General features: G+C 46.8%; 1 protein-coding gene across 4 annotated transcripts in view; it reads right to left on the reverse strand.

Annotated features, from left to right (window-relative positions):
* Positions 1-21,348, reverse strand: part of LOC115190923 (F-actin-uncapping protein LRRC16A) — a 132,377-nt gene that overhangs the window by 56,211 nt on the left and 54,818 nt on the right. For 3 of the 4 annotated variants that reach the window (XM_029748955.1, XM_029748957.1, XM_029748958.1), the window contains exons 11-16: positions 7,660-7,764; positions 5,953-6,022; positions 3,988-3,999; positions 2,102-2,183; positions 1,202-1,301; positions 462-516 (exon numbers count right to left, since the gene is read on the reverse strand). In XM_029748955.1, the coding sequence (XP_029604815.1) occupies positions 462-516; positions 1,202-1,301; positions 2,102-2,183; positions 3,988-3,999; positions 5,953-6,022; positions 7,660-7,764 (424 nt within the window). The remainder of the gene's footprint in view (positions 1-461; positions 517-1,201; positions 1,302-2,101; positions 2,184-3,987; positions 4,000-5,952; positions 6,023-7,659; positions 7,765-21,348) is intronic. The other variant, XM_029748956.1, reaches the window with a different exon arrangement.

A 21,348-nucleotide genomic window follows, 5' to 3' on the forward strand; every position in this document is an offset into this window, starting at 1 on the left:
TAATAGACCAATTAGAAAGAGCGTTCCAAACCTCTCTGCCAATAACAGCTAGATTTGAGTTTACCCCTCCCTACTCAGACCACTCCCAGACAGTTCAGCTAAATTCTTGCTTGAGAAATTGCTCTTTCCTAAGAAGCTATTTTTGATTCTTTTTGACTATTTTAATTGAAAACAAGCAAAATAAGGTACAATTTTTTTTACCCAGAAATTATTTGAAATTGAGATACAAAAAAGGGTTGCATTGGACCTTTAACCATGTTGGTCTCGTTGAGATAAAACGGTATTTTTCAAGAGAGACCTGGACCAAGACAGCAGCAGCAACACATCCGTTTCAGACAGTAATACTTTCTGCTGTGAAACCTTGCAGGTGAATGAAGTGTTACCAAACCACCTTGGTTGACGAGGAAAGACAAAGTGTTTCTCTGATAATGACATTCAACTCATACTGATGGAAAACTCACCGATTCCTCTTCCTGAATCATATGAACCAGGTTGTCCAACACAGGGGCCAGATTTCTGAGAAACAAAGAGAACCGGTAATGAGGTTTCTATAGACTAAAACAATGACAATATGGAGTTACAATGGTGTGTAACCGTATGTGTGTATGTTAAGGGATGTGTTGTGTGTTTGTTAAGTGTATGGGATGTGTTGTGTCTGTTAAGTGTATGGGATGTGTTGTGTCTGTTAAGTGTATGGGATGTGTTGTGTCTGTTAAGTGTATGGGATGCGTTGTGTGAATGCTTCCATCTCCAGCCAGACAGTAAGGATATTGGTCCTGACCCAGCCCTCCCCAGTGCTGGCCTAGCCCCCCCCAGTGCTGGCCTAGCCCCCCCCAGTGCTGGCCTAGCCCCACCCCCCCCCAGTGCTGGCCTAGCCCCCCCCAGTGCTGGCCTAGCCCCCCCCCAGTGCTGGCCTAGCCCCACCCCCCCCCAGTGCTGGCCTAGCCCCCCCCCCCCAGTGCTGGCCTAGCCCCCCCCCAGTGCTGGCCTAGCCCCCCCCAATGCTGGCCTAGCCCCCCCCCCCCCAGTGCTGGCCTAGCCCCCCCCCCCCCCAGTGCTGGCCTAGCCCCCCCCCAGTGCTGGCCTAGCCCCCCCCAGTGCTGGCCTAGCCCCCCCCCAGTGCTGGCCTAGCCCCCCCCCAGTGCTGGCCTAGCCCCCCCCCCCCCCCCCCCAGTGCTGGCCTAGCCCCCCCCAGTCGTACTTGGACTTGATGTTGTTGAAGTTCTTCCCCAGTGAGAGGTGTCGGATGGATCGGTTCTTGGCCAGCCACACCAGCAGAGTGGACAGGTCAGAGTCCAGACCTGGAGGAAACACAAACCAATCATCTAAAGGGCATTCTGGGAGCCAAAGCAGTAACACATCTGATTCAACCAATCAGCTAATCACAGACTTTAAATGAATCATTATATTAGTCGAGTCAGCTGCACTACTGGGTTTGTTGGGCTGGAGAAAACTACACCCAGCCTGGAGATGCTGTCTTAACATTATAGATATAGAGAAGCTAGATAGAGTCTTACCGTTGTCAGAGATGTCCAGACTGGAGATGCTGTCTTAACATTATAGATATAGAGAAGCTAGATAGAGTCTTACCGTTGTCAGAGATGTCCAGACTGGAGATGCTGTCTTAACATTATAGATATAGAGAAGCTAGATAGAGTCTTACCGTTGTCAGAGATGTCCAGACTGGAGATGCTGTCTTAACATTATAGATATAGAGAAGCTAGATAGAGTCTTACCGTTGTCAGAGATGTCCAGACTGGAGATGCTGTCTTAACATTATAGATATAGAGAAGCTAGATATAGTCTTACCGTTATCAGAGATGTCCAGACTGGAGATGCTGTCTTAACATTATAGATATAGAGAAGCTAGATATAGTCTTACCGTTGTCAGAGATGTCCAGACTGGAGATGCTGTCTTAACATTATAGATATAGAGAAGCTAGATATAGTCTTACCGTTAACAGAGATGTCCAGACTGGAGATGCTGTCTTAACATTATAGATATAGAGAAGCTAGATATAGTCTTACCGTTATCAGAGATGTCCAGACTGGAGATGCTGTCTTAACATTATAGATATAGACAAGCTAGATATAGTCTTACCGTTGTCAGAGATGTCCAGACTGGAGATGTTGGGGAGCTCAGCGATGCATCCCTCCAGGATCTGTGACCCCCCAGACCTGAGCTGTCAACAGAGAGACAAGATGAGATATGAGAAACAGAACAGCAGCTTCCCTAGTGCTGGGATAACAATAGATGTAGATAGAGAACAGCAGCTTCCCTAGGGCTGGGATAACAATAGATGTAGATAGAGAACAGCAGCTTCCCTAGGGCTGGGATAACAATAGATGTAGATAGAGAACAGCAGCTTCCCTAGGGCTGGGATAACAATAGATGTAGATAGAGAACAGCAGCTTCCCTAGGGCTGGGATAACAATAGATGTAGATAGAGAACAGCAGCTTCCCTAGGGCTGGGATAACAATAGATGTAAATAGAGAACAGCAGCTTCCCTAGGGCTGGGATAACAATAGATGTAGATAGAGAACAGCAGCTTCCCTAGGGCTGGGATAACAATAGATGTAGATAGAGAACAGCAGCTTCCCTAGGGCTGGGATAACAATAGATGTAGATAGAGAACAGCAGCTTCCCTAGTGCTGGGATAACAATAGATGTAGATAGAGAACAGCAGCTTCCCTAGGGCTGGGATAACAATAGATGTAGATAGAGAACAGCAGCTTCCCTAGGGCTGGGATAACAATAGATGTAGATAGAGAACAGCAGCTTCCCTAGGGCTGGGATAACAATAGATGTAGATAGAGAACAGCAGCTTCCCTAGGGCTGGGATAACAATAGATGTAGATAGAGAACAGCAGCTTCCCTAGTGCTGGGATAACAATAGATGTAGATAGAGAACAGCAGCTTCCCTAGTGCTGGGATAACAATAGATGTAGATAGAGAACAGCAGCTTCCCTAGGGCTGGGATAACAATAGATGTAGATAGAGAACAGCAGCTTCCCTAGGGCTGGGATAACAATAGATGTAGATAGAGAACAGCAGCTTCCCTAGGGCTGGGATAACAATAGATGTAGATAGAGAACAGCAGCTTCCCTAGTGCTGGGATAACAATAGATGTAGATAGAGAACAGCAGCTTCCCTAGGGCTGGGATAACAATAGATGTAGATAGAGAACAGCAGCTTCCCTAGGGCTGGGATAACAATAGATGTGTAGATAAAGAGAGAGAACTAAAATGGAGGGACATACCACACCGTCTATGGTACAACACCAACAGACATGTTAGAAAAAGCAGGGAGGGTGAAGCAATACAATGAGATGTTAAAAACATGCCATGTCTGTTTATAATTGAGAAACAGTTTACGAAGGGAATAATGATGGAATGATGATGGAATGATGATGGAATGATGATGGAATGATGATGGAATAATGATGGAATGATGATGGAATGATGATGGAATGATGATGGAATAATGATGGAATAATGATGGAATAATGATGGAATGATGATGGAATGATGATGGAATAATGATGGAATGATGATGGGTGTAACTGAATGACAACACCAGAGAAAGCAGTAAGGAGAAGCTTAGAATTACAGCCAGGAGTTAGCCTGGAATTACAGCCAGGAGTTAGCCTGGAATTACAGCCAGGAGATAGCCTGGAATTACAGCCAGGAGATAGCCTGGAATTACAGCCAGGAGATAGCTGGAATTATAGCCAGGAGTTAGCCTGGAATTACAGCCAGGGGTTAGCTGGAATTATAGCCAGGGGTTAGCTGGAATTATAGCCAGGGGTTAGCTGGAATTATAGCCAGGGGTTAGCTGGAATTATAGCCAGGGGTTAGCTGGAATTATAGCCAGGGGTTAGCTGGAATTATAGCCAGGGGTTAGCTGGAATTATAGCCAGGGGTTAGCTGGAATTATTGCCAGGAGTTAACAGTAGTTATCAGTAGTTAGTCAGGGTAATACTTACACAGTGACCAAGCTTAGAGCAGCATTAGGGGGAGAGAACAACACACATCAGAGACATACAGGGACCAGTAGCTATTAGAGGGTACAACAACACACATCAGAGACATACAGGGACCAGTAGCTATTAGAGGGTACAACAACACACATCAGAGACATACAGGGACCAGTAGCTATTAGAGGGTACAACAACACACATCAGAGACATACAGGGACCAGTAGCTATTAGAGGGAACAACAGGACACATCAGAGATATACAGGGACCAGTAGCTATTAGAGGGAACAACAACACACATCAGAGATATACAGGGACCAGTAGCTATTAGAGGGAACAACAACACACATCAGAGACATACAGGGACCAGTAGCTATTAGAGGGAACAACAGGACACATCAGAGATATACAGGGACCAGTAGCTATTAGAGGGAACAACAACACACAGAGATATACAGGGACCAGTAGCTATTAGAGGGAACAACAACACACATCAGAGATATACAGGGACCAGTAGCTATTAGAGGGAACAACAACACACATCAGAGATATACAGGGACCAGTAGCTTGCTATTAGAGGGAACAACACCAGGACACATCAGAGACATACAGGGACCAGTAGCTATTAGAGGGTACAATCCTCTGGCTAGATCATCCACATACAATTAGACAAGAGTATTTATGCCAAATGGCACCCTATTACCCATGTAGTGCACTACTTTTGACCATGACCTATTGGGTTCTGGTCAAAAGTAGTGCACTACATATGTAATAGGGTGCAATTTGGGAATCAGACAAGAACACATATAGTACTGTAGCACACAGTGAGATTGCTTCAAACCAATGGTTCATTATTACACCCACAAAGACTGAAAGGCAAGAGATAATTCAGTAGCTCAACAGCGGTTTAACATTTGAAATGATTTTGCTGACTGTGGATCCTGCTGCAGTGGTATTCAATGAATCTGTGGAAAGACATCTTTATTAGATTAGGGCATGGGGGTGAGAGAGTGTGTGTGTGTGTGTGTGTGTGTGTTTTCTGTGCATGCATGTGTGTGAGTGCGTGACATAATTAGCCATTTCTATTCCATCTCCTTCCTGTTCCTCTCTTCTCTCTCTCGCTTCGCCAAGTGATCTATTATATAGAGTTATAGTGGACTCATCAGGTATACTTGGAGAGGAGGAAGCTAGAACAGCAGTGCTATGGGATGTTCACTCCAAAAACCATCAAGGCCAAAGATAGAATTCTTAAACTGACGAAGAAGAACGTTCAGCTAAATGTCACATATCTGGACCAAGAACAAGAGATGGATTGTTGCTTTAGCAGATCTGCTAAGGTTTTTAATGTTACATATTAGGACATATAGTACTACAGTGAAGAGACCATTGATGTATAGTACTATAGTGAAGAGACCACTTTTCCTGTCGTTATCTCATGCTGACTAATAAAGTTGTCTTTCATATCTATTTCCACAACTGGAAGGCTAAATACATCGTGTTTACATGTCTTGCTAAAGGGCCTAAAAACAATCATCTTCGTTCTTTGACAAAACAGAGTAATTTTACAGATCTGTGAAAAGGGGGAGGGAATTCTCTCTCTGTGTTCTTACCTCACAGCAGCTGAGGTATAAAGACACTTCCTTTAGCCTCTCTGTGTTCTTACCTCACAGCAGCTGAGGTATAAAGACACTTCCTGTAGCCTCTGTGTTCTTACCTCACAGCAGCGGAGGTCTAAAGACACTTCCTGTAGCCTCTCTGTGTTCTTACCTCACAGCAGCGGAGGTATAAAGACACTTCCTTTAGCCTCTGTGTTCTTACCTCACAGCAGCGGAGGTCTAAAGACACTTCCTTTAGCCTCTGTGTTCTTACCTCACAGCAGCTGAGGTCTAAAGACACTTCCTGTAGCCTCTGTGTTCTTACCTCACAGCAGCTGAGGTATAAAGACACTTCCTTTAGCCTCTCTGTGTTCTTACCTCACAGCAGCTGAGGTCTAAAGACACTTCCTTGATGTTGGGGTTACTGGCCAGACCGAGCAGAAGAGCTCTGCAAGGAAGACAACAATATTGTTTAATACATTTCAGGCAGACTCACTATTGGTTAGGTTTATAATAGAGACTAACAATGAAGAATCTAGTCTAGTTTATGGGATGAAGAATCCAGTCTAGTTTACGAGATGAAGAATCCAGTCTAGTTTACGGGATGAAGAATACAGTCTAGTTTACGGGATGAAGAATCCAGTCTAGTTTACGGGATGAAGAATCCAGTCTAGTTTACGGGATGAAGCATCCAGTCTAGTTTATGGAATGAAGCATCCAGTCTAGTTTACGGGATGAAGCATCCAGTCTAGTTTACGGGATGAAGCATCCAGTCTAGTTTACGGGATGAAGAATCCAGTCTAGTTTACGGGATGAAGCATCCAGTCTAGTTTACGGGATGAAGAATCCAGTCTAGTTTACGGGATGAAGAATCCAGTCTAGTTTATGGGATGAAGAATCCAGTCTAGTTTACGGGATGAAGAATCCAGTCTAGTTCATTGGATGCTGAGAGAGTGAGATATACACTGAGTGGACAAAACATTAGGAACCTGCTCTTTCCCTGACAGACTGACCAGGTGAATCCAGGTGAAAGTCCCTTGTTAAATCCACTTCAATCAGAGTAGACGAAGGGGATGAGACTGGTCAAAGAAGGTTTTTTAAGCCTTGAGATAATTGAGACATGGATAGTTTGTCACATGGGATGATGCTGGAGAGACGAAGCAGGTACAGGAAGTAACATTTAATAAATAACCGACATGGAACCAGACAGGAACAGCGTCAGCAAACAGGTAACACAAACAAAAGACAATCAAAGCAGCAGCGGGGAACAGAGCTGGGGAACTGATAAATATAGAGGAGGTAATAACAGGTGATGAGTGAGTCCAGGTGAGTCCAATATCGCTGATGGGCGTGACGAGGGAAGGCAGGTGTGCGTAATGGATGATAGGAGTGTGTGATGCAGGGGGGGGGGGGGGGCAGGAGCAGACCTGACAGTGTTTATGTATTCAGAGGGTGAATGGGCAGGACAAAAGCTTAAAGTGCCTTTGAACAGGGAGTGGTCGTAGGCGCCAGCCACGTCAAGAACTGCAACGTTGCTGGGTTTTTCACGCTCAACAGTTTCCCGTGTGTATCAAGAATGGTCCACCACCCAAAGGACATCCAGCCAACTTGACACGTCTGTGGGAAGCATTAAGAGTCAAAATGGGCCAGCATCCCTGTGGAACGCTTTCGACACCTTGTAGTCCATGCCTGACGAATTGAGGCTGTTCTGAGGGCAAAAGGGGGTGAAACTCAATATTAGGAAGGTGTTCCTAATGTTTTGTACACTCGGTGTAGCTCTAATTCCTATTATGAAGAGAAAAAAAAAGGAAATTATTATATTGGAGGGGAGCGTAAGAGAGAGAAGAGAGACAGAGAGAGGTGAGAAAGAGAGAGATGAGAGAGAGGGAAAGTGAGAAGGAGGGACAGAAGAGATTGAGACAGAGAGGGGAGAGAGAAGAGCAGAGAGATTGAGACTGAGGGAGGAGAGAAAGACAGAGACAGAGGAGAGAAAGACATAGACAGAGGAGAGAAAGACAGAGACAGAGGAGAGAAAGACAGAGACAGAGGAGAGAAAGACAGAGGGAGCATGGTTAGTTTGCTCACTTCAAGGCCTCTGGAGGGAGTCTGGTCCCTGAAAGGTTGATGCAGCTGAGGGCCACCGCGCTGCTGAAGAAGTGCTTGAAGGATGGAGGCACATCTTTGCCTTTCCTGGAGACAAACAGAAACACAGAGAGGATAGTAAGCCCACACAACAGATGATACCTGAGAGGCCATAGTATAGTAGCCTTGTGAACCACAGTTGAACGCTGCTCTCCCGTTTCGTTTCACTTGCAGTGAAACAGAATGTGACCTCGCCAAATCAGGATGTGTTGAACGAAGCCAATAGTGTAGTATACAGTGAATATTGTCACAGCTAGGAGATGTTAGGCGCGAAAGACAGTAGCCCTGATATGGCTACAGTCTTCATTATTATGGTGTATAGAAAGCCAGTAGCCCTGATATGGTTGCAGTCTTCATTATTATGGTGTATAGAAAGCCAGTAGCCCTGATATGGCTGCAGTCTTCATTATTATGGTGTATAGAAAGCCAGTAGCCCTGATATGGCTGCAGTCTTCATTATTATGGTGTATAGAAAGCCAGTAGCCCTGATATGGCTGCAGTCTTCATTATTATGGTGTATAGAAAGCCAGTAGCCCTGATATGGTTGCAGTCTTCATTATTATGGTGTATAGAAAGCCAGTAGCCCTGATATGGCTGCAGTCTTCATTATTATGGTGTATAGAAAGCCAGTAGCCCTGATATGGCTGCAGTCTTCATTATTATGGCGTATAGAAAGCCAGTAGCCCTGATATGGCTACAGTCTTCATTATTATGGCGTATAGAAAGCCAGTAGCCCTGATATGGCTACAGTCTTCATTATTATGGTGTATAGAAAGCCAGTAGCCCTGATATGGCTGCAGTCTTCATTATGATGGTGTATAGAAAGCCAGTAGCCCTGATATGGCTACAGTCTTCATTATTATGGTGTATAGAAAGCCAGTAGCCCTGATATGGCTGCAGTCTTCATTATTATGGTGTATAGAATGCCAGTAGCCCTGATATGGTTGCAGTCTTCATTTTTATGGTGTATAGAAAGCCAGTAGCCCTGATATGGCTACAGTCTTCATTATTATGGTGTATAGAAAGCCAGTAGCCCTGAAATGGCTGCAGTCTTCATTATGATGGTGTATAGAAAGCCAGTAGCCCTGATATGGCTACAGTCTTCATTATTATGGTGTATAGAAAGCCAGTAGCCCTGATATGGCTGCAGTCTTCATTATTATGGTGTATAGAAAGCCAGTAGCCCTGATATGGCTGCAGTCTTCATTATTATGGTGTATAGAAAGCCAGTAGCCCTGATATGGCTGCAGCCTTCATTATTATGGTGTATAGAAAGCCAGTAGCCCTGATATGGCTACAGTCTTCATTATTATGGTGTATAGAAAGCCAGTAGCCCTGATATGGCTGCAGCCTTCATTATTATGGTGTATAGAAAGCCAGTAGCCCTGATATGGCTACAGTCTTCATTATTATGGTGTATAGAAAGCCAGTAGCCCTGATAAGGCTACAGTCTTCATTATTATGGTGTATAGAAAGCCAATAGCCCTGATATGGCTACAGCCTTCATTATTATGGTGTATAGAAAGCCAGTAGCCCTGATATGGCTACAGTCTTCATTATTATGGTGTATAGAAAGCCAGTAGCATCCTTTTTATAAACACAGCAGCTTGTCCTCCGCTCCCACACCCTCCCTTATAGGCTAGCTCTGTCCCCAGAGAGACTGTGATAGGCTAGCGCTGTCCCCAGAGAGACTGTGATAGGCTAGCTCTGTCCCCAGAGAGACTGTGATAGGCTAGCTCGGTCCCCAGAGAGACTGTGATAGGCTAGCTCTGTCCCCAGAGAGACTGTGATAGGCTAGCTCTGTCCCCAGAGAGACTGTGATAGGCTAGCTCTGTCCCCAGAGAGACAGTGATAGGCTAGCTCTGTCCCCAGAGAGACAGTGATAGGCTAGCTCTGTCCCCAGAGAGACTGTGATAGGCTAGCTCTGTCCCCAGAGAGACTGTGATAGGCTAGCTCTGTCCCCAGAGAGACTGTGATAGGCTAGTGCTGTCCCCAGAGAGACTGTGATAGGCTAGTGCTGTCCCCAGAGACACTGTGACGGGGTAATGATGGAGGAGACACTGTGACGGGGTAATGATGGAGGAGACACTGTGACGGGGTAATGATGGAGGAGAGACACCGATGGGGTAATGATGGAGGAGAGACACTGTGACGGGGTAATGATGTGAGGAGAGACACTGTGACGGGGTAATGATGGAGGAGACACTGTGACGGGGTAATGATGGAGGAGACACTGTGACGGGGTAATGATGGAGGAGACACTGTGACAGGGTAATGATGGAGGAGAGACACTGTGACGGGGTAATGATGGAGGAGAGACACTGTGACGGGGTAATGATGGAGGAGACACTGTGACGGGGTAATGATGGAGGAGACACTGATGGGGTAATGATGTGAGGAGAGACACTGTGACGGGGTAATGATGGAGGAGACACTGTGACGGGGTAATGATGGAGGAGACACTGTGACGGGGTAATGATGGAGGAGAGACGCTGTGACGGGGTAATGATGGAGGAGAGACACTGTGACGGGGTAATGATGGAGGAGAGACACTGACGGGGTAATGATGTGAGGAGAGACACTGTGACGGGGTAATGATGGAGGAGACACTGTGACGGGGTAATGATGGAGGAGACACTGACGGGGTAATGATGTGAGGAGACACTGTGACGGGGTAATGATGGAGGAGAGACACTGACGGGGTAATGATGGAGGAGACACTGTGACGGGGTAATGATGGAGGAGACACTGTGACGGGGTAATGATGTGAGGAGACACTGTGATGGGGTAATGATGTGAGGAGACACTGTGATGGGGTAATGATGGAGGAGACACTGATGGGGTAATGATGGAGGAGACACTGATGGGGTAATGATGTGAGGAGAGACACTGTGACGGGGTAATGATGGAGGAGACACTGTGACGGGGTAATGATGGAGGAGACACTGTGACGGGGTAATGATGTGAGGAGAGACACTGACGGGGTAATGATGGAGGAGACACTGTGACGGGGTAATGATGGAGGAGAGACACTGTGACGGGGTAACGATGGAGGAGAGACACTGTGACGGGGTAATGATGGAAGAGACACTGTGACGGGGTAATGATGTGAGGAGAGACACTGTGACGGGGTAATGATGGAGGAGAGACACTGTGATGGGGGTAATGATGGAGGAGAGACACTGTGACGGGGTAATGATGTGAGGAGACACTGTGACGGGGTAATGATGGAGGAGAGACACTGTGACGGGGTAATGATGGAGGAGAGACACTGTGACGGGGTAATGATGGAGGAGAGACACTGTGACGGGGTAATGATGGAGGAGAGACACTGTGACGGGTAATGATGGAGGAGACACTGTGACGGGTAATGATGGAGGAGACACTGTGACGGGGTAATGATGGAGGAGACACTGTGACGGGGTAATGATGTGAGGAGAGACACTGACGGGGGTAATGATGGAGGAGACACTGTGACGGGGTAATGATGGAGGAGACACTGTGACGGGGTAATGATGGAGGAGACACTGTGACGGGGTAATGATGTGAGGAGAGACACTGACGGGTAATGATGGAGGAGACACTGTGACGGGGTAATGATGGAGGAGACACTGTGACGGGGTAATGATGTGAGGAGACACTGTGATGGGGTAATGATGTGAGGAGACACTGTGATGGGGTAATGATGGAGGAGACACTGATGGGGTAATGATGGAGGAGACACTGATGGGGTAATGATGTGAGGAGAGACACTGTGACGGGGTAATGATGGAGGAGACACTGTGACGGGGTAATGATGGAGGAGACACTGTGACGGGGTAATGATGGAGGAGAGGACACTGTGACGGGGGTAACGATGGAGGAGAGACACTGTGACGGGGTAATGATGGAAGAGACACTGTGACGGGGGTAATGATGTGAGGAGAGACACTGTGACGGGGTAATGATGGAGGAGAGGACACTGTGACGGGGTAATGATGGAGGAGAGGACACTGTGACGGGGTAATGATGGGAGAGGACACTGGACGGGGTAATGATGGAGGAGAGCACTGTGACGGGGTAATGATGGAGGAGAGACACTGTGACGGGGGTAATGATGGAGGAGAGACACTGTGACGGGGTAATGATGGAGGAGAGACACTGTGACGGGGGTAATGATGGAGAGAGACACTGTGACGGGGTAATGATGGAGGAGACACTGTGACGGGGTAATGATGGAGGAGACACTGTGACGGGGTAATGATGTGAGGAGAGACACTGTGACGGGGTAATGATGGAGGAGACACTGTGACGGGGTAATGATGGAGGAGACACTGTGACGGGGTAATGATGTGAGGAGAGACACTGACGGGGTAATGATGTGAGGAGAGACACTGATGGGGTAATGATGGAGGAGACACTGTGACGGGGTAATGATGGAGGAGACACTGTGACGGGGTAATGATGGAGGAGAGACACTGTGACGGGGTAATGATGGAGGAGAGACACTGTGACGGGGTAATGATGGAGGAGACACTGTGACGGGGGTAATGATGGAGGAGACACTGTGACGGGGTAATGATGTGAGGAGAGACTGTGACGGGGTAATGATGGAGGAGAGAGACTGTGACGGGGTAATGATGGAGGAGACACTGTGACGGGGTAATGATGGAGGAGAGACACTGTGACGGGGTAATGATGGAGGAGACACTGTGACGGGGTAATGATGTGAGGAGACACTGTGACGGGGTAATGATGGAGGAGAGAGACTGTGACGGGGTAATGATGGAGGAGAGACACTGTGATGGGGTAATGATGGAGGAGAGACACTGTGACGGGGTAATGATGTGAGGAGAGACACTGACGGGGTAATGATGGAGGAGAGACACTGTGACGGGGTAATGATGTGAGGAGACACTGTGACGGGGTAATGATGGAGGAGAGACACTGTGACGGGGTAATGATGGAGGAGAGACTGTAACAGGGTAATGATGGAGGAGAGACACTGTGACGGGGTAATGATGGAGGAGAGACACTGTGACGGGGTAATGATGTGAGGAGAGACACTGACGGGGTAATGATGGAGGAGACACTGTGACGGGGGTAATGATGGAGGAGAGACACTGTGACGGGGTAATGATGGAGGAGAGACACTGTGACGGGGTAATGATGGAGGAGAGACTGTGACGGGGTAATGATGGAGGAGAGACTGTGACGGGGTAATGATGGAGGAGAGACACTGTGACGGGGTAATGATGGAGGAGAGACTGTGACGGGGTAATGATGGAGGAGACACTGTGACGGGGTAATGATGGAGGAGAGACTGTGATGGGGTAATGATGGAGGAGACACTGATGGGGTAATGATGGAGGAGACACTGATGGGGTAATGATGTGAGGAGAGACACTGTGACGGGGTAATGATGGAGGAGACACTGTGACGGGGTAATGATGGAGGAGACACTGTGACGGGGTAATGATGTGAGGAGAGACACTGACGGGGTAATGATGGAGGAGACACTGTGACGGGGTAATGATGGAGGAGAGACACTGTGACGGGGTAACGATGGAGGAGAGACACTGTGACGGGGTAATGATGGAAGAGACACTGTGACGGGGTAATGATGTGAGGAGAGACACTGTGACGGGGTAATGATGGAGGAGAGACACTGTGACGGGGTAATGATGGAGGAGAGACACTGTGACGGGGTAATGATGTGAGGAGACACTGTGACGGGGTAATGATGGAGGAGAGACACTGTGATGGGGGTAATGATGGAGGAGAGACACTGTGACGGGGTAATGATGGAGGAGAGACACTGTGACGGGGTAATGATGGAGGAGAGACACTGTGACGGGGGTAATGATGGAGGAGACACTGTGACGGGGTAATGATGGAGGAGACACTGTGACGGGGTAATGATGTGAGGAGAGACACTGACGGGGTAATGATGGAGGAGACACTGTGACGGGGTAATGATGGAGGAGACACTGTGACGGGGTAATGATGGAGGAGACACTGTGACGGGGTAATGATGTGAGGAGAGACACTGACGGGGTAATGATGGAGGAGACACTGTGACGGGGTAATGATGGAGGAGACACTGTGACGGGGTAATGATGTGAGGAGACACTGTGATGGGGTAATGATGTGAGGAGACACTGTGATGGGGTAATGATGGAGGAGACACTGATGGGGTAATGATGGAGGAGACACTGATGGGGTAATGATGTGAGGAGAGACACTGTGACGGGGTAATGATGGAGGAGACACTGTGACGGGGTAATGATGGAGGAGACACTGTGACGGGGTAATGATGGAGGAGAGACACTGTGACGGGGTAACGATGGAGGAGAGACACTGTGACGGGGTAATGATGGAAGAGACACTGTGACGGGGTAATGATGTGAGGAGAGACACTGTGACGGGGTAATGATGGAGGAGAGACACTGTGACGGGGTAATGATGGAGGAGAGACACTGTGACGGGGTAATGATGTGAGGAGACACTGTGACGGGGTAATGATGGAGGAGAGACACTGTGACGGGGTAATGATGGAGGAGAGACACTGTGACGGGGTAATGATGGAGGAGAGACACTGTGACGGGGTAATGATGGAGGAGAGACACTGTGACGGGGTAATGATGGAGGAGACACTGTGACGGGGTAATGATGGAGGAGACACTGTGACGGGGTAATGATGTGAGGAGAGACACTGACGGGGTAATGATGGAGGAGACACTGTGACGGGGTAATGATGGAGGAGACACTGTGACGGGGTAATGATGGAGGAGACACTGTGACGGGGTAATGATGTGAGGAGAGACACTGATGGGGTAATGATGGAGGAGACACTGTGACGGGGTAATGATGGAGGAGACACTGTGACGGGGTAATGATGGAGGAGAGACACTGTGACGGGGTAATGATGGAGGAGAGACACTGTGACGGGGTAATGATGGAGGAGACACTGTGACGGGGTAATGATGGAGGAGACACTGTGACGGGGTAATGATGTGAGGAGAGACTGTGACGGGGTAATGATGGAGGAGAGAGACTGTGACGGGGTAATGATGGAGGAGACACTGTGACGGGGTAATGATGGAGGAGAGACACTGTGACGGGGTAATGATGGAGGAGAGAGACTGTGACGGGGTAATGATGGAGGAGAGACACTGTGATGGGGTAATGATGGAGGAGAGACACTGTGACGGGGTAATGATGTGAGGAGAGACACTGACGGGGTAATGATGGAGGAGAGACACTGTGACGGGGTAATGATGTGAGGAGACACTGTGACGGGGTAATGATGGAGGAGAGACACTGTGACGGGGTAATGATGGAGGAGAGACTGTAACAGGGTAATGATGGAGGAGAGACACTGTGACGGGGTAATGATGGAGGAGAGACACTGTGACGGGGTAATGATGTGAGGAGAGACACTGACGGGGTAATGATGGAGGAGACACTGTGACGGGGGTAATGATGGAGGAGAGACACTGTGACGGGGTAATGATGGAGGAGAGACACTGTGACGGGGTAATGATGGAGGAGAGACTGTGACGGGGTAATGATGGAGGAGAGACTGTGACGGGGTAATGATGGAGGAGAGACACTGTGACGGGGTAATGATGGAGGAGAGACTGTGACGGGGTAATGATGGAGGAGACACTGTGACGGGGTAATGATGGAGGAGAGACTGTGATGGGGTAATGATGGAGGAGAGACACTGTGACGGGGTAATGATGGAGGAGACACTGTGACAGGGTAATACAGATTTAAACAAACGTCTCTATCCTTGAACCATTACCCACTACTACTGTAGGTAATCTGACTGATATGCAAAGAGGGTACTCTGTCTACAAATCAATCTCCAGGTGTTTGACAGATAAGAGTTAGAACACTGAGAAAAGAACACTGAGAATAGAACACTGAGAATAGAACACTGAGAATAGAACACTGAGAATAGAACACTGAGAATAGAACACTGAGAATAGAACACTGAGAATAGAACACTGAGAAAAGAACACTGAGAATAGAACACTGAGAATAGAACACTGAGAAAAGAACACTGAGAATAGAACAGTGAATAATGGTTCTAACATGCACTGCACATCATTAGTGATGTCCGATATGTTCTGCTCAGTTCAGTAAGGACTGGACTTTTTATTTCACCTTTATTTAACCAGGTAGGCTAGTTGAGAACAAGTTCTTTATTTAACCAGGTAGGCTAGTTGAGAACAAGTCCTTTATTTAACCAGGTAGGCTAGTTGAGAACAAGTTCTTTATTTAACCAGGTAGGCTAGTTGAGAACAAGTTCTCATTTACAACTGCAACCTGACCCAGATAAAGCAAAGCAGTGTGACACAAAGAACAACACAGAGTTACACATGGAATAAAAAAAACATACAGTCAATAATACAATAGAAAAAGTCTATATACAGTGTGAGCAAATGAGGTAGGATAAGGGAGGTAAGGCAATAAATAGGCCGTAGTGGCGAAATAATTACAATATAGCAATAAACACAGGAGTGATAAATGTGCAGAAGATGAGTGTGCAAGTAGAGATACTGGGGTGCAAAGGAGCAAAATAAATAAAATAAATAACAGCATGGGGATGAGGTAGTTGGATAGATGGGCTATTTACAGATGAGCTATGTACAGGTGCAGTGATCTGTGAGCTGCTCTGACAGCTGGTGTTAAAGATAGTGAGGGAGATATGAGTCTCCAGTTTCAGTGATTTTTGCAGTTTGTTCGTGCTACGGGTGGGTGCTGCTATGGTGACCAGTGAGCTGAGATAAGGCGGGGCTTCACCTAGCAAAATCTTATAGATGACCTGGAGCCAGTGGGTTTGGCGACGAATATGAAGCGAGGGCCAGCCAACGAGAGCATACAGGTCGCAGTGGTGGGTGGTATATGGGGCTTTGGTGACAAAACGGATGGCACTGTTATAGACTGCATCCAGTTTGCTGAGTAGGGTATTGGAGGCTATTTTGTAAATTAAATAACATCGCCAAAGTCAAGGATCGGTAGGATGGTCAGTTTTACGAGGGTATGTTAGGCAGCATGAGTGAAGGATGCTTTGTTGAGAAATAGAAAGCAGATTCTAGATGTAACTTTGGATTGGAGATGTTTGATGTGAGTCTGGAAGGAGAGTTTACAGTCTAACCAGACACACAGGTATTTATAGTTGTCCACATATTCTAAGTCAGAACTGTCCAGAGTAGTGATGCTGGACGGGCGGGCAGATGCGGGCAGTGATCGGTTGAAGAGCATGCATTTAGTTTTACTTGTATTTAAGAGCAGTTGGAGGCCACGGAAGGAGAGTTGTATGGCATTGAAGCTCGTCTGGAGGTTAGTTAACACAGTGTCCATAGAAGGGCCAGAAGTATGCAGAATGGTGGTCTGCTCAGTTCAGTGAGGACCGGATGTAGTTTCACAGTAATCATATGGTCTGTTCAGTTCAGTGAGGACAGGATGTAGTTTCACAGTAATCATATGGTCTGTTCAGTGAGGACAGGATGTAGTTTCACAGTAATCATATGGTCTGTTCAGTTCAGTGAGGACAGGATGTAGTTTCACAGTAATCATATGGTCTGTTCAGTTCAGTGAGGACAGGATGTAGTTTCACAGTAATCATATGGTCTGCTCAGTTCAGTGAGGACAGGATGTAGTTTCACAGTAATCATATGGTCTGCTCAGTTCAGTGAGGACCGGATGTAGTTTCACAGTAATCATATGGTCTGTTCAGTTCAGTGAGGACAGGATGTAGTTTCACAGTAATCATATGGTCTGCTCAGTTCAGTGAGGACAGGATGTAGTTTCACAGTAATCATATGGTCTGTTCAGTTCAGTGAGGACAGGATGTAGTTTCACAGTAATCATATGGTCTGTTCAGTGAGGACAGGATGTAGTTTCACAGTAATCATATGGTCTGTTCAGTTCAGTGAGGACAGGATGTAGTTTCACAGTAATCATATGGTCTGTTCAGTTCAGTGAGGACCGGATGTAGTTTCACAGTAATCATATGGTCTGTTCAGTTCAGTGAGGACAGGATGTAGTTTCACAGTAATCATATGGTCTGTTCAGTTCAGTGAGGACCGGATGTAGTTTCACTGTAATCATATGGTCTGTTCAGTTCAGTGAGGACAGGATGTAGTTTCACAGTAATCATATGGTCTGTTCAGTTCAGTGAGGACAGGATGTAGTTTCACAGTAATCATATGGCCTGTTCAGTTCAGTGAGGACAGGAAGTAGTTTCACAGTAATCATATGGTCTGTTCAGTTCAGTGAGGACAGGATGTAGTTTCACAGTAATCATATGGTCTGTTCAGTTCAGTGAGGACAGGATGTAGTTTCACAGTAATCATATGGTCTGTTCAGTTCAGTGAGGACAGGATGTAGTTTCACAGTAATCATATGGTCTGTTCAGTTCAGTGAGGACAGGATGTAGTTTCACAGTAATCATATGGTCTGTTCAGTTCAGTGAGGACAGGAAGTAGTTTCACAGTAATCATATGGTCTGTTCAGTTCAGTGAGGACAGGATGTAGTTTCACAGTAATCATATGGTCTGTTCAGTTCAGTGAGGACAGGATGTAGTTTCACAGTAATCATATGGTCTGTTCAGTTCAGTGAGGACAGGATGTAGTTTCACAGTAATCATATGGTCTGTTCAGTTCAGTGAGGACCGGATGTAGTTTCACAGTAATCATATGGTCTGTTCAGTTCAGTGAGGACAGGATGTAGTTTCACAGTAATCATATGGTCTGTTCAGTTCAGTGAGGACAGGATGTAGTTTCACAGTAATCATATGGTCTGTTCAGTTCAGTGAGGACCGGATGTAGTTTCACAGTAATCATATGGTCTGTTCAGTTCAGTGAGGACAGGATGTAGTTTCACAGTAATCATATGGTCTGCTCAGTTCAGTGAGGACAGGATGTAGTTTCACAGTAATCATATGGTCTGTTCAGTTCAGTGAGGACCGGATGTAGTTTCACAGTAACCATATGGTCTGTTCAGTTCAGTGAGGACAGGATGTAGTTTCACAGTAATCATATGGTCTGTTCAGTTCAGTGAGGACAGGAAGTAGTTTCACAGTAATCATATGGTCTGTTCAGTGAGGACAGGATGTAGTTTCACAGTAATCATATGGTCTGTTCAGTTCAGTGAGGACAGGATGTAGTTTCACAGTAATCATATGGTCTGTTCAGTTCAGTGAGGACAGGAAGTAGTTTCACAGTAATCATATGGTCTGTTCAGTTCAGTGAGGACAGGATGTAGTTTCACAGTAATCATATGGTCTGTTCAGTTCAGTGAGGACAGGATGTAGTTTCACAGTAATCATATGGTCTGTTCAGTTCAGTGAGGACAGGATGTAGTTTCACAGTAACCATATGGTCTGTTCAGTTCAGTGAGGACAGGAAGTAGTTTCACAGTAATCATATGGTCTGTTCAGTTCAGTGAGGACAGGATGTAGTTTCACAGTAATCATATGGTCTGTTCAGTTCAGTGAGGACAGGATGTAGTTTCACAGTAATCATATGGTCTGTTCAGTTCAGTGAGGACAGGATGTAGTTTCACAGTAATCATATGGTCTGTTCAGTTCAGTGAGGACAGGATGTAGTTTCACAGTAATCATATGGTCTGTTCAGTTCAGTGAGGACAGGATGTAGTTTCACAGTAATCATATGGCCTGTTCAGTTCAGTGAGGACAGGATGTAGTTTCACAGTAATCCTTTTCTGGTTACCATGTCTCTATTTCCCCCAATCTAGAGAGAAGCCTTCCAACCCATTGAACCTGACACTGATATCAATACACTAACATCAATAAGGGCAGTCCAGGCTGGCATTACATTCAGCAGTGCAGAGTCTGAGTTTTACTGTGCTGCCTGGCCTCAGTGACCTCCTAAAGAGTGATGCATCAGGGGTCAAATGTCAGGGGTCAAATGCCAGCTGACGGATGGCCAGCATCATGTAGCCCAAGGAATTGACTCTTCCCGTCCTGTATTTGGAGATTGAATATTGCTTACAGGACAATTCTGACCAAAGTTGACTGTTTCCTCAACTTTGGACGTATATATTCAGGTTCATTTAAGGAACTGACTGGCTAAGCAACCATGCAACATGTTCAATCTCTTCCCCTGTCTGTGAGAGCAGAGCCCTGTGAAGTGAATAGAAATCTCAGCTGAGTTCCAAGGCATGAAAAGAGGTCTTTCCCAGGATCAGCTTGTGAATATGAGAGAGAGAGAGAGAGAGAGAGAGAGGTGAAAACTGCAGCGGAGGGAGAAACAGGATTGGCAGATTGTTAGTGTGTGTGTGTGTGTGTGTGTGTGTGTGTGTGTGTGTGTGTGTGAGTGAGTGAGTGAGTGAGTGAGTGAGTGAGTGAGTGAGTGAGTGAGTGAGAGAGAGAGAGAGAGAGAGAGAGGTGAAAACTGCAGCGGAGGGAGAAAGAGGATTGGCAGATTGTTAGTGTGTGTGTGTGTGTGTGTGTGTGAGTGAGTGAGTGAGTGAGTGAGTGAGTGAGTGAGTGAGTGAGTGAGAGAGTGAGAGAGTGAGAGAGAGAGAGAGAGAGAGAGAGAGAGAGAGAGAGAGAGAGAGGAGGTGAAAACTGCAGCGGAGGCAGAAACAGGATTGGCAGACTGCTGGTGTGTGTGAGAGAGAGTGTGTACACACCTTGTTTATTTGTACATACCCTAAGGCTGGGAGAGTGACAGAGGAGGGAGGAAGAATTTATTTACATCTTTTATTTTAACCCTTATTTTACCAGGTAATTTGACTGAGAACACGTTCTCATTTACAGCAACAACCTGGGGAATAGTTACAGGGGAGAGGAGGGGGATGAATGAGCCAATTGTAAGATGGGGATGATTAGGTGACCATGATGGTTTGAAGACCAGATTGGGAATTTAACCAGGACACCAGGGTTAACACCCCTAGTCTTATGATAAGTGACATGGGATCTTCAGTGACCACAGAGAGTCAGGACACCCATTTAACGTCCCATCCAAAAGTCAGCACCCTACACAGGGCAATGTCCCCAATCACTACCCTGGGGTGTTGGGATATATATTTATTTTTTTAGACCAGAGGAAAGAGTGCCTCCTACTGAGCCTCCAATACCACTTCCAGCAGCATCTGGTCTCCGGACTGACCAGGACCAACCCTGCTCAGCTTCAGAAGCAAGCCAGCAGTGGGATGCAGGGTGGTATGCTGCTGGTATGGGAGAGAGGAATGGGAGAGAGGAATGGGAGAGAGGAATGGGAGAGAGGAATGGGAGAGAGGAATGGGATAGAGGAATGGGAGAGAGAGGAATGGGATAGAGGAATGGGAGAGAGGAATGGGATAGAGGAATGGGAGAGAGGAATGGGATAGAGGAATGGGAGAGAGGAATGGGATAGAGGAATGGGAGAGAGGAATGGGATAGAGGAATGGGAGAGAGGAATGGGATAGAGGAATGGGAGAGAGGAATGGGAGAGAGGAATGGGATAGAGGAATGGGAGAGAGGAATGGGATAGAGGAATGGGAGAGAGGAATGGGATAGAGGAATGGGATAGAGGAATGGGATAGAGGAATGGGAGAGAGGAATGGGATAGAGGAATGGGAGAGAGGAATGGGATAGAGGAATGGGATAGAGGAATGGGATAGAGGAATGG

Source organism: Salmo trutta, unplaced genomic scaffold (genome assembly GCF_901001165.1).
Source record: "Salmo trutta unplaced genomic scaffold, fSalTru1.1, whole genome shotgun sequence".
NCBI classification, from domain to species: domain Eukaryota; kingdom Metazoa; phylum Chordata; class Actinopteri; order Salmoniformes; family Salmonidae; genus Salmo; species Salmo trutta.